Source organism: Gorilla gorilla, chromosome 4 (assembly GCF_029281585.2).
Source record: "Gorilla gorilla gorilla isolate KB3781 chromosome 4, NHGRI_mGorGor1-v2.1_pri, whole genome shotgun sequence".
NCBI lineage: Eukaryota > Metazoa > Chordata > Mammalia > Primates > Hominidae > Gorilla > Gorilla gorilla.
Window position 1 is genome coordinate 118,200,616 of NC_073228.2, and position 13,090 is coordinate 118,213,705.

Here is a 13,090-nt window from a genome sequence, read left to right on the forward strand (position 1 = left end):
CAAAATTATCTTGTGTTTTTTCATCATCATAGTAATACAGGTTTACCACACTCTCAATATACAGATATTTATTAGCAGGACGGCTGAGTGTGTGTAATCAGTTGATTTCTTAACAGAAAGCCGATAAATGTCTGATTGATTTGCTCTCTATCCAATCACAGTGAGTTTTACATTATTAAATTATTTTATGAGCTTTTTCAAAATAGTGCTAGCCGGAAGTAGTATTAGTCTGAGTTTTGGTGTTCCAACAGTCCCTCATATTGTGGATCACATTTCCATTTTCTTCTGAATTTTGTGCATTCTATCCTCCTGTGTACCCCCTTGAAGAGAAGTGAGAACTCCATACAACATTGCCATAAATCTCAGTAGGCAATTTCTGAGATGATTATTTCTACATGATTTCTACATGATTAATAGCACTGCAACTAATCCCATATTAGAGCACAGAGATATACATGGCAAAAGATACATTTTTGCCTATTATTTTGTTTTTGGAGCCTCTGTTGAAGCCGTGAATTTGCTATTTGACAAAGTCAGTTTGACACAAGGGATGCAGCCATTATTTTTCTTATGACAGTTTAGTAACTGTAGAACCTTATATCTAATTTAATGCTGGCAACAACTATTATGATATTTCAGGGGTGGAGGCTATGTAATCTTTTATCTAAATTTATGAACGGCTAATAAAAATATTTATTAATTTACCATAATGTTCCTTTGAAGTATTTAGATTTGTAAGGATGAATCAAACATTTTCACTCAATCGCTACCTATAGCAACTGGAAAGCTACATAATTTGTTGAAAAGGGTCCTAATACATGTTTGATGGATTTTCTGCATGAGTTGAATTTCTTTTTCAGACCAGAAGGTTAGTAACTTTTCATAGGGAAACTTTCATTTTAATTCAAATTACTTCTCAGGATTGTTTTGAATAGTCATGCTTTCCACACAATTTATGCAGTATCTACTCAGCTGCCCCGAAGACTCAATTAGCTTCGTGATTCTAAACAAGTTTTATGGAATTGCTATTTTGAAGATACAGAACAAAAATAGTAATAGATGATAAAAACAAAATGCTGTCTCTGATTGTTAGCCACTAAATTATATTCTTGACCAAGACCATTGAGAAATTGAATTCCGGACAGTATTCATTATCTCAAGTCCAGGGCTACGGGACTAAAAGCAGCTGTGCGCCCCCCACCCCTTTTTTTCTGCTGAATGTTTATTTGCACATACAAAAAATTAAAATTGTTTAACATGTGTCCAAAGAACATCATAAAATGAATTATTCATTCCATGGCATTGAAAGCACACGCACGCACACTCTTACAAGCAGATACCAGGTAAGCAACTTTAGGGCAGCTGCCGAGTAGAATATCAAGAAATTGGATCCAGCTGAGAATTCCAATTACCTAATGACCTAATGAGGGTGATCCGCTTTCACTCTAATTGCTAGGTCTAATTCGTTGTAATAGTCTTTATCATGAAAAGCAGGCTTTAAAATAATTTAAAATGGAAACAAATATTCAACGGGCGAATTTCTTTCACCTTCTTTAGGGGGAGACGGGAATTTGAATTCACAAAGAAATGCAAATGTAAAGACAAGATGGAGCAGAAACAAAGAACATAAGGATCACCTAGTGCATTGTGTTGGTACATCTCTTAGAAGAAGACAGCACAGGGAATTTGTGAGACACCAAATGCAATTTTTGTTAGTTTATTAAACAGTAAATAAATAAATAATGATACCGAACTCCAACAAAACTCCAGCACTGTCCGTGGGCAGCGACTATTCAGCCCAAGCTATCATTCTTAATTTCCCTGCCAGGCTGCGACTACCGGGGTGAATCAGCCCGCGCCAGGCCCCTTTCCCACCCGCCGCTGCAGTTAGGACTTGGCAAAGATGCTCGATATTTGCGTATTTGTGACCGGTCTTTGCTTTGTGTCTGCGCTGCAGGTGAGGAGGAGGAAGAGAAGCAGAAGAGCAGCTGGAGGCCGGCGGTGGCTGAGCAGCCCCCACACCTTTGAGTGAGCCGCCTGCCTCTCCACCGCCAAGGAAGCCCTGGGACCTCCGGATTCGGGCTGCCGGAGGGCCTGAGCGCCAGAGCCCAGGACCCGGCGGCCGGGGGCGCCATCCCCTCATGTTCTGGAGAAGGCGCAAATGTGAGCTGGCGGTAGCGGGGAAAGCCCTCCGCCCCCGCCAGGGGGGACCCGGGAAGCCCGGCCGGCTCTGCAGGCAGACTGCGGGGATCCCCTCCTCCGGCCCCGCCCCCACCCTCCCCCGGCCGGGGTGCCAAGGCGGTTAACCCTACCCGCGCCGCAGCGCACTTGGGCTAGAGCGCCGCGCACCCAATCCAGATTCCAGAGCCTGCCGGCTGGGAAAGATCCGGTCTCGGGGTCGGCTATGATCCCGCAGCGGCCAAGGCACGGCTCAGGCCCCGGGATTTTCCCCACACGCTGCTGCACTGGCGCAGCCGGTCGCCAAACTTTTTCTCCCCAAAGCCAGTACCCCCGCAGTTACTTGGCGGGCAGCCGGCAGCCCACTCTCGGCGGGATGATCTGGGAGAAGCGGGCGTGGGACGAGGGGGCTGCTGTTTTGCAGCCCTGCGAGGCGTGCAGTCGGAGAAGTGGTCGGGGTTCCACACCGTCCCTGAGCCTGCCCCCTGGCCAAGGTGGCCCGACGTGCTGCAGTGGCTGGCGCAGGTGATCCGGGCAGCGCGTCCAGCACTAGTCAAGGGGGCAGCGGCACGGGAGGGAGGGGCGCCTTTCTCTTTTCTCCTCCCCCTGCAGCCCAGCTGCACTGCGTGGGGGCTCTCCATCTCCACGCAATCAGCAGGCGGAATCCCTGCCCTGGAGCGCCCTGGCTCTGGACTGCACCCCCCTAGGGTTTGTCCTGCAGATTCCCCTCCCCATCTTTCTCTGCCACACACGCTTCCCTAAGCCGCGCGCGCCGCAAACTCAGTCTCGGTCCCCGCAGGTGATGTCATGCCCATTGTTTTGGTGCGCCCAACCAATCGGACTCGCCGCCTGGATTCTACCGGAGCCGGCATGGGCCCTTCCTCGCACCAGCAGCAGGACTCCCCGCTCCCGACCATAACGCATTGCGCAGGGTGCACCACCGCTTGGTCTCCCTGCAGCTTTAACAGCCCTGACATGGAAACCCCATTGCAGTTCCAGCGCGGCTTCTTCCCAGAGCAGCCGCCGCCGCCGCCGCGCTCCTCACACCTGCATTGCCAGCAGCAGCAACAGAGCCAGGACAAGCCGTGCCCGCCCTTCGCGCCCCTCCCGCACCCTCACCACCACCCGCACCTCGCGCACCAGCAGCCGGCCAGCGGCGGCAGCAGCCCATGCCTCCGGTGCAACAGCTGCGCCTCCTCCGGTGCCCCGGCGGCGGGGGCGGGAGATAACCTGTCCCTGCTGCTCCGCACCTCCTCGCCCGGCGGCGCCTTCCGGACCCGCACCTCCTCGCCGCTGTCGGGCTCGTCGTGCTGCTGCTGCTGCTGCTCGTCGCGCCGGGGCAGCCAGCTCAATGTGAGCGAGCTGACGCCGTCCAGCCATGCCAGTGCGCTCCGGCAGCAGTACGCGCAGCAGTCCGCGCAGCAGTCCGCGTCCGCCTCCCAGTACCACCAGTGCCACAGCCTGCAGCCCGCCGCCAGCCCCACAGGCAGCCTCGGCAGTCTGGGCTCCGGGCCCCCGCTCTTGCACCACCACCACCACCCGCACCCGGCGCACCACCAGCACCACCAGCCCCAGGCGCGCCGCGAGAGCAACCCCTTCACCGAAATAGCCATGAGCAGCTGCAGGTACAACGGGGGCGTCATGCGGCCGCTCAGCAACTTGAGCGCGTCCCGCCGGAACCTGCACGAGATGGACTCAGAGGCGCAGCCCCTGCAGCCCCCCGCGTCTGTCGGAGGAGGTGGCGGCGCGTCCTCCCCGTCTGCAGCCGCTGCCGCCGCCGCCGCTGCTTCGTCCTCAGCCCCCGAGATCGTGGTGTCTAAGCCCGAGCACAACAACTCCAACAACCTGGCGCTCTATGGAACCGGCGGCGGAGGCAGCACTGGAGGAGGCGGCGGCGGTGGCGGGAGCGGGCACGGCAGCAGCAGTGGCACCAAGTCCAGCAAAAAGAAAAACCAGAACATCGGCTACAAGCTGGGCCACCGGCGCGCCCTGTTCGAAAAGCGCAAGCGGCTCAGCGACTACGCGCTCATCTTCGGCATGTTCGGCATCGTGGTCATGGTCATCGAGACCGAGCTGTCGTGGGGCGCCTACGACAAGGTACAGGCTTGAACCCCAGCCCACGCTACCGGAGTCGGGCACTGGGTGGTTGGGATGGGCACTGGCGGGGACCCTTTGCGTGCGGATCCCTAGCCTCTCCGGGACGATCAAGGGAGCCCGCCAGGACAGCGGGCGCGTCTAGGACGCGCATCCGTAGTCAGCTAAACAACTCGGAGATGAACCCTTTCCGCGTGCAGCCAAAGTTCTCGAGGCAGTTAAGAGTGCTCAGCGCATTCGGGCACCTTAAGTAAGTGGTTCTGGAAGTCGGTGGGGAAACCATCTGTAATTCATCCCCTCGTGAATTATGTTTAGAAGGGCCCTTTCAACCCGCTCTCTTGAACTCAGAAGTAAGTTCCTCTGGTTTTGCTAGCCTGGAGCAGCGGCGCTTGCTTCGGTCCTCTATGGCGTGGACCCAGCAGCCCAGCCACGCGTCTTCCCAGTCTTTCCAGGTCTACTCTCGTCTCTTTTGGTTTTGAGGCCGAGTGATCTGACAGATCACAGAGCCAAGACAGGTGCACCCCTCTCCCCTTATCTTCCTTCTGTGAGTTCAGGTCCACCTGTGGGGGACTGACTGACTCTGGGGACGTGGAAGGCGTTAAAAGTGCTTCTTTCTTAAAAGTGCTTCTGTCTGACTGTGTTGCAGGCGTCGCTGTATTCCTTAGCTCTGAAATGCCTTATCAGTCTCTCCACGATCATCCTGCTCGGTCTGATCATCGTGTACCACGCCAGGGAAATACAGGTAACTTAGGTCCTGCTGTTTATGAATGACCCAAAGCCCTACAGTCAGCCTAGAGAAACGCAAGGCAGCAGAGGCTTTTTTTCAAGCCGTCATGTCCTTGCTTGAGGTTACAGAAGACACATGCTGTATTGTTACCGTTAGCACCTGACCTGTTCTTTCAGGAAGTGGAAAACAACACATGGCAGGGTAGCATATAAACATGCAGCATTTTCTGAGGTGTATTTGTTGGACCCTTAAGATTTTTACTTCTCTTCAATAGGTGGATCCTTTTCTCCAGATCAGTCACATTTTGTTCCTTAAGGCCAGTTATGCTCTAGTTGTAATCTGTAATGAACTTGTGTTCTTGTTTGAGAAACCTCTTCCTAGTGGGTGCGTCATTATGGGAGATTGTATCTATCTATATAATCTTCTGTAATTTAGCATAGAGAAGAAAACTGGGTGATGAGTTGCTGGCTAATTTATATAAATGAGATATGGGAAAAGATCTAACCCCTTCCTAAATCCCCCACCATTAAAAAAAACTGTTGTAAGTTTAGAATGCAAATTTTGTGTATCCAGTCATGAAGTATTTTTTAAAATGTAATTTAAGAGTTAAGGCCACTGTCCTTGTGAGTTTTTTTTTTTTTTGAAAATATTTATTTTGTTTAAATGCAGCCAGGAGCTCTATATTTGACTGTTAGTATCCGTATCAGAATGCTCTATAAAACTTACGGGTCATCTTGTCAGTTGTTAGTCTACACAGGAATATTAAGGCTTTTAAATTACAATAAGTATAGAGTTTTCAAAAATCAGATTGGGACTTTTTTCAGCTTAGAATTTGCACTGTGTGGGAGGCGCGGTGGCTCAGGCCTGTGGTCCTGGTGCATGAGAATTTGCACTATGTATTTTCTGAGTTTTTTTTTTCTTTTTTGAGCAGTTGTTAGACATTTGGTGGTACTTTGAGACCCTTAATTTAGGTCATCTTCCTTTAGACTGCCTCAGATTTAAGCTGCCTTTCAATTTAAAATCTTATATAGGATTTGCCGTTGAAGTAATTTAGTATTAATTTAAATTAAATTAATTTTAAATTAGTAATTAGCAAACACAAAGTAAATATGGAAGAAATAGTTTTTAATGATGCCCAGACAAAATAGTGATGCACATTACTCCAAGTGCAGAGGGAGAAATTACTTCACCTTGCCTTTATACTTGTAAAACTTTGAAAAATGTGTTTTTGAAGGGATGAGGTTGGAGAATGATAATTAGAAAGAGTGAGACTACTCAGAAATAAATTACAAAACTGCACTGATAAAATGAGATGAACACATTTTAATTTTTTAAAGTTTTAACAGTTTACATAGATTCATCTTTAATTCAATACTAGTGATGGTTGGGCTTTTGAGATTATTTTGAACATTTTAAAGTGATACTAAAATATAACTTAAACATTAGAAATTTATCTTTTCATTTTGACTTGAAGAGTAGACAATTAGGGCTGGAAGGAACAAAATAGTTTTAATGGTCCTTTGACTCAGTTTACAGATAAGGAATCTGAAATCAGCAGAGGTAGCTTGCCAGGCCACACAGCTAGACAGTGCACAGTGAGAACCAGCCCTATCCTAGCTTCCAGGCCATAATGCTTCCTCTGCGAGCTACTGCTACATGCCAAAAACTGTGAAACGTGGATATTTCTTTTTCTGCAGTTTCCCTCTGAATCCGAAAGTTTGGTATATAAATTCAGTTAAACTTAAAAGATCATTCCAAAATGTTCTTACATATTTTTAAAAATCAAGTTAACTTGAAAAATGTTTTGTTTGGAGGACAGAGTCGTTTTGCTTGATGATTCTGAAATGAGAGATCTTGCTGGGTTTTATTAAATATCAGCTTTGTGTTATTGCCTGTTCCTTGTGAAAATCACACAGCTAAAGAAACATTCATGAGGGAGGACATTTGCTGGTATTAACATCAAAAACAAAGTGTCTTGAAAACATTGACTCTTTAAGAATTATTGGGAGATTTTTTGAAGTAATTCATAGGAGTCTAAGAGCTACCAAATGTTAACTATTTAAAAAAATTGATATCATATTAGAACACTTAAAATTTACAGAAGTTAATAAAAAATCATATTTTTATAGATTAATGCTTGAAAGCATTCCACTCATTGGCTAATTTTGAGGACCATTTCAGTTATGCATATGCACATATATTTTGATTAGGGTATGTATTGCATGGGTGAGAAAAATGACGTGGAATGACCCTCCACGGCAAATATGCACAGTGAACTTCCTTACTGTTGGTCAACATAAACATTATAGAATGTTATATGTTTTAAAATTCGGTTTATTTTATATGATATGTGGTTTCTGTTAAACCCACTATACTTAAGATAATTTCAAAATAGATGCTTGGGTCATGTCATTTAATTAATTTGGATGTAGCTTTTTTACTCGGTGTATTATCTAGAGGGATTTCTCCTTTAAGCTGAAGCTCCAAATTCTTATCTGAGATGCTTTTATTAAAAAATAAATAAATAAAATGGAGAAGGGCCAAATAAATGTGAAGACCCTGAACTGGAAGTCAAGAACCAGAAAAAGGTAAAGATGTTCTAATTTGTCCAGAGAAGAGCGTCAGCAGGGCTGTCAGATACCTTACTCTGAAACGCAATGAAACCAACTGCTCAGGCTTATGTATATGCATGGAAAATGATGAATTGCGCCCCGCCCTCCTTTTTTACTTATTGATGTCACTGCTGTGGGTATATATGTTTTTTCATAAAAAGTTTTAAGCTAATGAGCACTTCTCAGCTCATGCTAAATAATTCCAAATATATCAATTAGCTTTGAGTTAAGAAACTAAATGCAAGGTTATGCTGCCATTCATAGCGTGTCCTTGGATGTAGCATATAATCTAAAAGGACAGTTTTGCCTTTTCTTTTTAGCATATCAGTATGATAATCAGATAGTAAAAGCTCGCCAGTGCAGATTTCTGGTGCATGATATGATTTCTCACTGCATTCAGGAAAAGTAAGTGTTACAGCTGACTTTCTGGCTCTATGTCCTCTGGAATTGCTTAATGAAGCAAGAGGAGGCCCTGACATTTTCATGGAGAACCTTGGAAAGCAGATCCGTGTGACCTTTTATAAAATGTTTATACACACTCTGGCAAAATAAGATGGTTCAGGTGAGTCATGGACGGAAGTGCTTGTATTAAAACAGTATGATGGGGAGGCTTTGTAAGATACCAGCTCAGTAAATTTCAGCTTTTGGTGTCATTTTTCAGTACCACAGACAGCTCAGTGTACCAGGCAACAATTTTGTTCATTTTACTAATTACTTTTATACCTCACTACCAAAAATGAAATCACATTTTGGTCGTAATACTTATAAAACATCAGATTTAGTAGGAGTAATTTTTCGCTAAGGAGATGTTAGACTTTTTCAGGTGATATTGAACTTGTTTTCTATATGTATCAGTAAAGCTAAAAAATAAATGAACACATAAATTTTAATAAATGCCTATGTATCATGACCTTATGACAAAAGAAAACATAATAGCGATTATTTTTATACAATTTGGAAAGGTCCCTTGATACTAAGTAAGTAGCCTTCCTACCTCAAGTCTCAAGGTCAAATTATAGGTAAAACAGAAGCATGCTTTTCAGTGACTTTTTTTTTTTTTTTTACCCCACCCCACAGTGGGGTTGGAGATGCATCTCTGATGGATAAAGTACAAAACGGAGTTCAACTATCCTTTAAGATCTTCAGCATCTGAAATTTTCAGTGTAGCTTCCACTGCATCTTTTCAGCTTTAGTATACTATTATTTTTCTTATAGAGGTAATTTTAGATGAAAGAGTTGTTTAGTACTTTGAGGTAGGCAAACATAAGATTCTAAGCAGGGACAGAAAACCCCTTGGACTAGTGCCTGATCTTTCTGGTTCTCATGGGTCCTGGAAGAATGGCAGATGATATACTTTGAATTGGAAAACATTTTCATTTGTTTGTTTTTGTAATGTACAGCTGACTTTTGAACAACATGGGTGAACTGTGTGGATCCACTTATACACAGATTTTTTTTTTCAGTAAATATAGTGGGCCCTCCATATCCATGGGTTCTTTATCAGCAAAAATACAGTATTCACTGGCTGTAAAACCCTCATACAGACGGTTGACTTTTCATTTATGTGGGTTGCAAAGTGCTGAAAGACTTAAGTATACATGGATTTTGGTGTCTGTGGGATTCCTGGAACCAATCCCCTATGGTTACCAAGGGACAACTGTAATTATATAATAAATAGCATTAGGAGAAGCAACAATGTTTATTTGTCATCTTTTATGATGGAATAACTCTTTTCATCATCTTTAGAGTTAGCTTTTCAGAGATGGCTCTATAGCTCTATAATCGGAAGAACAGTAATGAAAATTTCTCTTCATTCGTGCACCAAGGCCACAGAAAACAGGAAAGAGTGAGTGAGGGTGGGGGCCTCACCTGGACTAGTTGGGGAGGGGTGGTCCCTGTCTACTAGTAGGCTCTGTGGTTTGCTATGTGAAGGCTCAAGTCTGAAGAAGAAAGAAAGAATGTTCCCTTTGCTACTTCTACAGAGAGCAAACAGGTGTTTGCAGACCATGCAGAAAATACTGCATATAGTTTACTATTTTTATTAATAAAATAACCAATACACATAATAAAAACAGTACAGCAGACTTTAGAATAAAAAGTGAACGTCGCATTCTCTCAGTCATGTTTCTCAGAGGTAACCACTTTTAAGTTTTATATATATACCTTCAGAACTTCAATAAGGAATATTTAGGAATACACCCATACCTTGCTTACATTCTGTATTATATCTTGGAGGTTTATCCTCAGCAGCAGTAGGGACCTATTTCATTTTTTTTAGCAGGTACATGGGATCCTATTCTATGGATGTACTGTGGTTTACTTCACCAGCCCTGATCTGAGAGCTGATAGGCAAATTGGAGTTTTCTAAGTTTTTGCTGTTACAAGTAATATTAAAATGAACATCCTTATATATTTATTTTAATCTATTTAGAGTATATACATATGGTAAATTTTCAGCAGTGAGACCGCCGAATCAAAGGGAGTTTGCATTTTAAATGGAAAGGTATTGCCTACTAGTCCTCTAGAAAGGCCGTCAGAGTTTATGTCTCTGCTTTCCCACACGTTATTCCTCCACAGCATTGTCAACTCTGGATGCTATAAAAAGATTTATTAAAGAAATCTAAAAAGTTTACCATTTTCTTGCAAAACATTTTTTGGTGACAAATTGTTTAAGGACAAAGCTCAAGGCCTCAGGCTTCTTTGCATCTATTGTGTAATATCAGTGCGTTATCTAATCTGCCAGTAAACGGAGTTATCAGAAGCAAATGTTTCCCAAGTTTTATTATCTCAGTTAAAAAAATTTGGAGGAGGTTGTTGAAGATGAAGGAAGCTAAAGAAGTAGAAGAAATTATCTTGGATTGGTCTTAAGTTTTCTGCTATGGTAGTTTCATGTACCTATGAGGTGGATAAAAATTATAGCAACAGGTTGAAGGTAAGACTCCAAAAGATAGTGAGGTAGAAAACTTGCCTGAATTCCTTTGTTGAGTGGTGTTCAGCTCAGTGACTGATGTCTATATTGCCAGCATCCTCTATATCAGAAGTAATGAGATGCTCAGTCCCTTTGACTTTGTGTATACAGTGTAGTAACGAAATCACTCAGGACTAATTTTCTCCGCCTGCTTGTGTAAAGATCTCTGCATTATTAATGGGTGTAACGCTAAATAAAGCGATCCTGGTGTGTTTACAGAGCAGCATCACAAATGAATGAAGAGTGGAACTTTAGGTTTACCACAAATGGGTTTTCTAGAGTATCCAACCTGTTTCTGGGCCATGTTTTGTACAGTTCAGAGATAAGGGCACTGTGGGCTGTCATCCCAAACCACGTTTGGCAGGGAGCACTAAGGCAGCCTGCGTTGATTTAACTTCAGAGAAGTTATATTCAGTTAGGATAGGAAGTGGTTTTGTGGGGTTGTTTTAGAGAGAATTTCTACTCATTAAGAAATAATATAATATTTGCTACTTTGGGAGTACATTTTCAACCTGAAACTCCATAAGAATTCTATTTATAAAACTAGAAAACACATGGAGGGATCTTAATTATTATTGGGCCCAGTATCCCACCCAGCATGAGAATGTCCTTTATGTCATTGTTAATAAAAGTGAGTCACCCAGTTCCTGCTTAAACTCTTTTCCCAAGATTGGCAGTTCATACACGTCCAAGGCTGTTTCATTCTTAGCTCTTATTTTTAGTAAGATTTTATGTTCAGGTGAAGTCTCATTTTATTTATTCCATGTTCAGCATTTTAAAAGTTTTTGAGGTCTGCAAATGCAATGAGGAATAAGACAGGAGGGGCCCTTTCCTCTTGGAGCTGATATTCCAAGGAGGAGGGGTTAAAGAGAGACAAAAAATTAATAATAAACAAAATTTTTGGAAGTTGTGATAAATTCCCTAGAGGAGAGACAAAGGGCTGAGATAGAAAGTTGGGAGGCAAGGGTTGCATACATCGGACAGGACCATCAAGGGAGGACTTTCTGAGAAAGTGACATTTAAACTGAGACATAAAGGGAAAGAAGTATCCAGTATTGCCAGAGTCTGGGAACTACCTGTGTGAAGGCCTTATGACCAGGAACTTACTGTGCTTAAGCAAATGAGAGCAAACCAGCATAGCATAGCACAGGCCAAGCAGGAGCAGAATGGTACCAAACAGAATGGGAGGGGATAAAGGGGCCTGATTTTCAAGGACTTGAGAACATTGTAAGGATTTATGGATTCCGTCCCCCACCCCCCCACAGGCAGTGGGGAAGTCAGTTAAGAGTTTAAAGCAGGCAAGGCTCATGATCCAGCTTAATGTTTAAGCAGGCCTTGTTTTGATGCTGTGAGAATTGGTCTGGATACTATTAGGTAGTTGTTGGCAAGCTGTTTCATAGAGAGAGATGATGCTCACCTGGCTTAATAGCATTCTTGCTTGTAGCAGCCATAGAGATGAGGAGAAGTGGGCTGATTGGAGGTAGAACAGACTTACCAGTGGATAGAATGTGGCAGGTAAGGGCAAGGGCCAATACAAAGATGATTGATGGGGTTCTGGTTGGAGCAACTGAGTGTGTTGTGCTGAGAAGGGAAGACTCAAATTGAGGAGCAGGGTGTAGAATCAGGAATTTCTTTTAGCATAATATATTTGAAATTATGCTGATTGTATATGAGAGTCTGGAGTACAGAGGAAGTCTGTACCGGATATTTAAATTTGGGAGTTATCAGCACAGAGACTATTTAAACCCACAGGAATTGATGAAATCACTGAGAGAGAATAGAAAAATGAGAAGGTTGAGAGTTGATCATTCTCTGACATCTAGAGGTTGAGTAAAGTAAGAAGTAGAAAAAGACAAGAATGAATTGTCCCTGAGGTGAAGGAGTCTAAGAGATAGGAGTGTTTTAAGGAGGGCATAGCACTCTATATTGAATGCTACCAAGGTCTCTTAACATGGGTAGGGAAGTGCTTTTTGGATTTGGAAAATTGAAGGTCATTGCTGACCTTGATGAGCCGTTTCTGTGGAGTGGTAGAGACAGAAACAGACTGTAAGTTTTAGCATAAAAGAATAAGTTGATTTCCCTTTTCACAGGATCACAGAACAAACATTTTAACATTAGATCCATTTAAATGCCCTCCTCGTTAAATAGTCCAATTTCTTTGAATATTCCTTCTCAGACATTGAATGTCCCTGATCACATCCTTCTGGACTTACTCAGTTATGTTGAATTTCCTCTTCAAATGAGAAGGTCAGAAACATACCCAGCACTTTCAGATAGGATCTTCCAGTGGGGCTGTTACCTCTCTTCATCAAAAATGCTATATTATGCCGACTCTTATTAGTCTAAAATGGTCATTGCTTCACAGAAATTTGCCCAGTGACACATAAAATTGTTATTGAACTTAAATGCTCAGCTTTACGTTTACTAACCCTTTTAAATAGCATCTTGATTTCAGATCAGCATATCAGCCTGTCAGAATTGTTTGAATCATAATGCTAATGTTTATTTGAC

General features: G+C 43.4%; 1 protein-coding gene across 3 annotated transcripts in view; it reads left to right on the top strand.

Moving 5' to 3' along the window:
* The window catches only part of KCNN2 (potassium calcium-activated channel subfamily N member 2), a 394,236-nt gene that overhangs the window by 250,955 nt on the left and 130,191 nt on the right, over positions 1 to 13,090 (top strand). The window contains exons 3-5 of one of the 3 annotated variants that reach the window (XM_031011707.3): positions 1,958 to 2,163; positions 2,978 to 4,275; positions 4,919 to 5,014. In XM_031011707.3, the coding sequence (XP_030867567.3) occupies positions 2,142 to 2,163; positions 2,978 to 4,275; positions 4,919 to 5,014 (1,416 nt within the window). In that variant the 5' untranslated portion in view covers positions 1,958 to 2,141. Of the gene's footprint in view, positions 1 to 1,957; positions 2,164 to 2,395; positions 4,276 to 4,918; positions 5,015 to 13,090 lie in introns of those variants that run through there. The other 2 variants (XM_055387457.2, XM_055387458.2) reach the window with 2 other exon arrangements.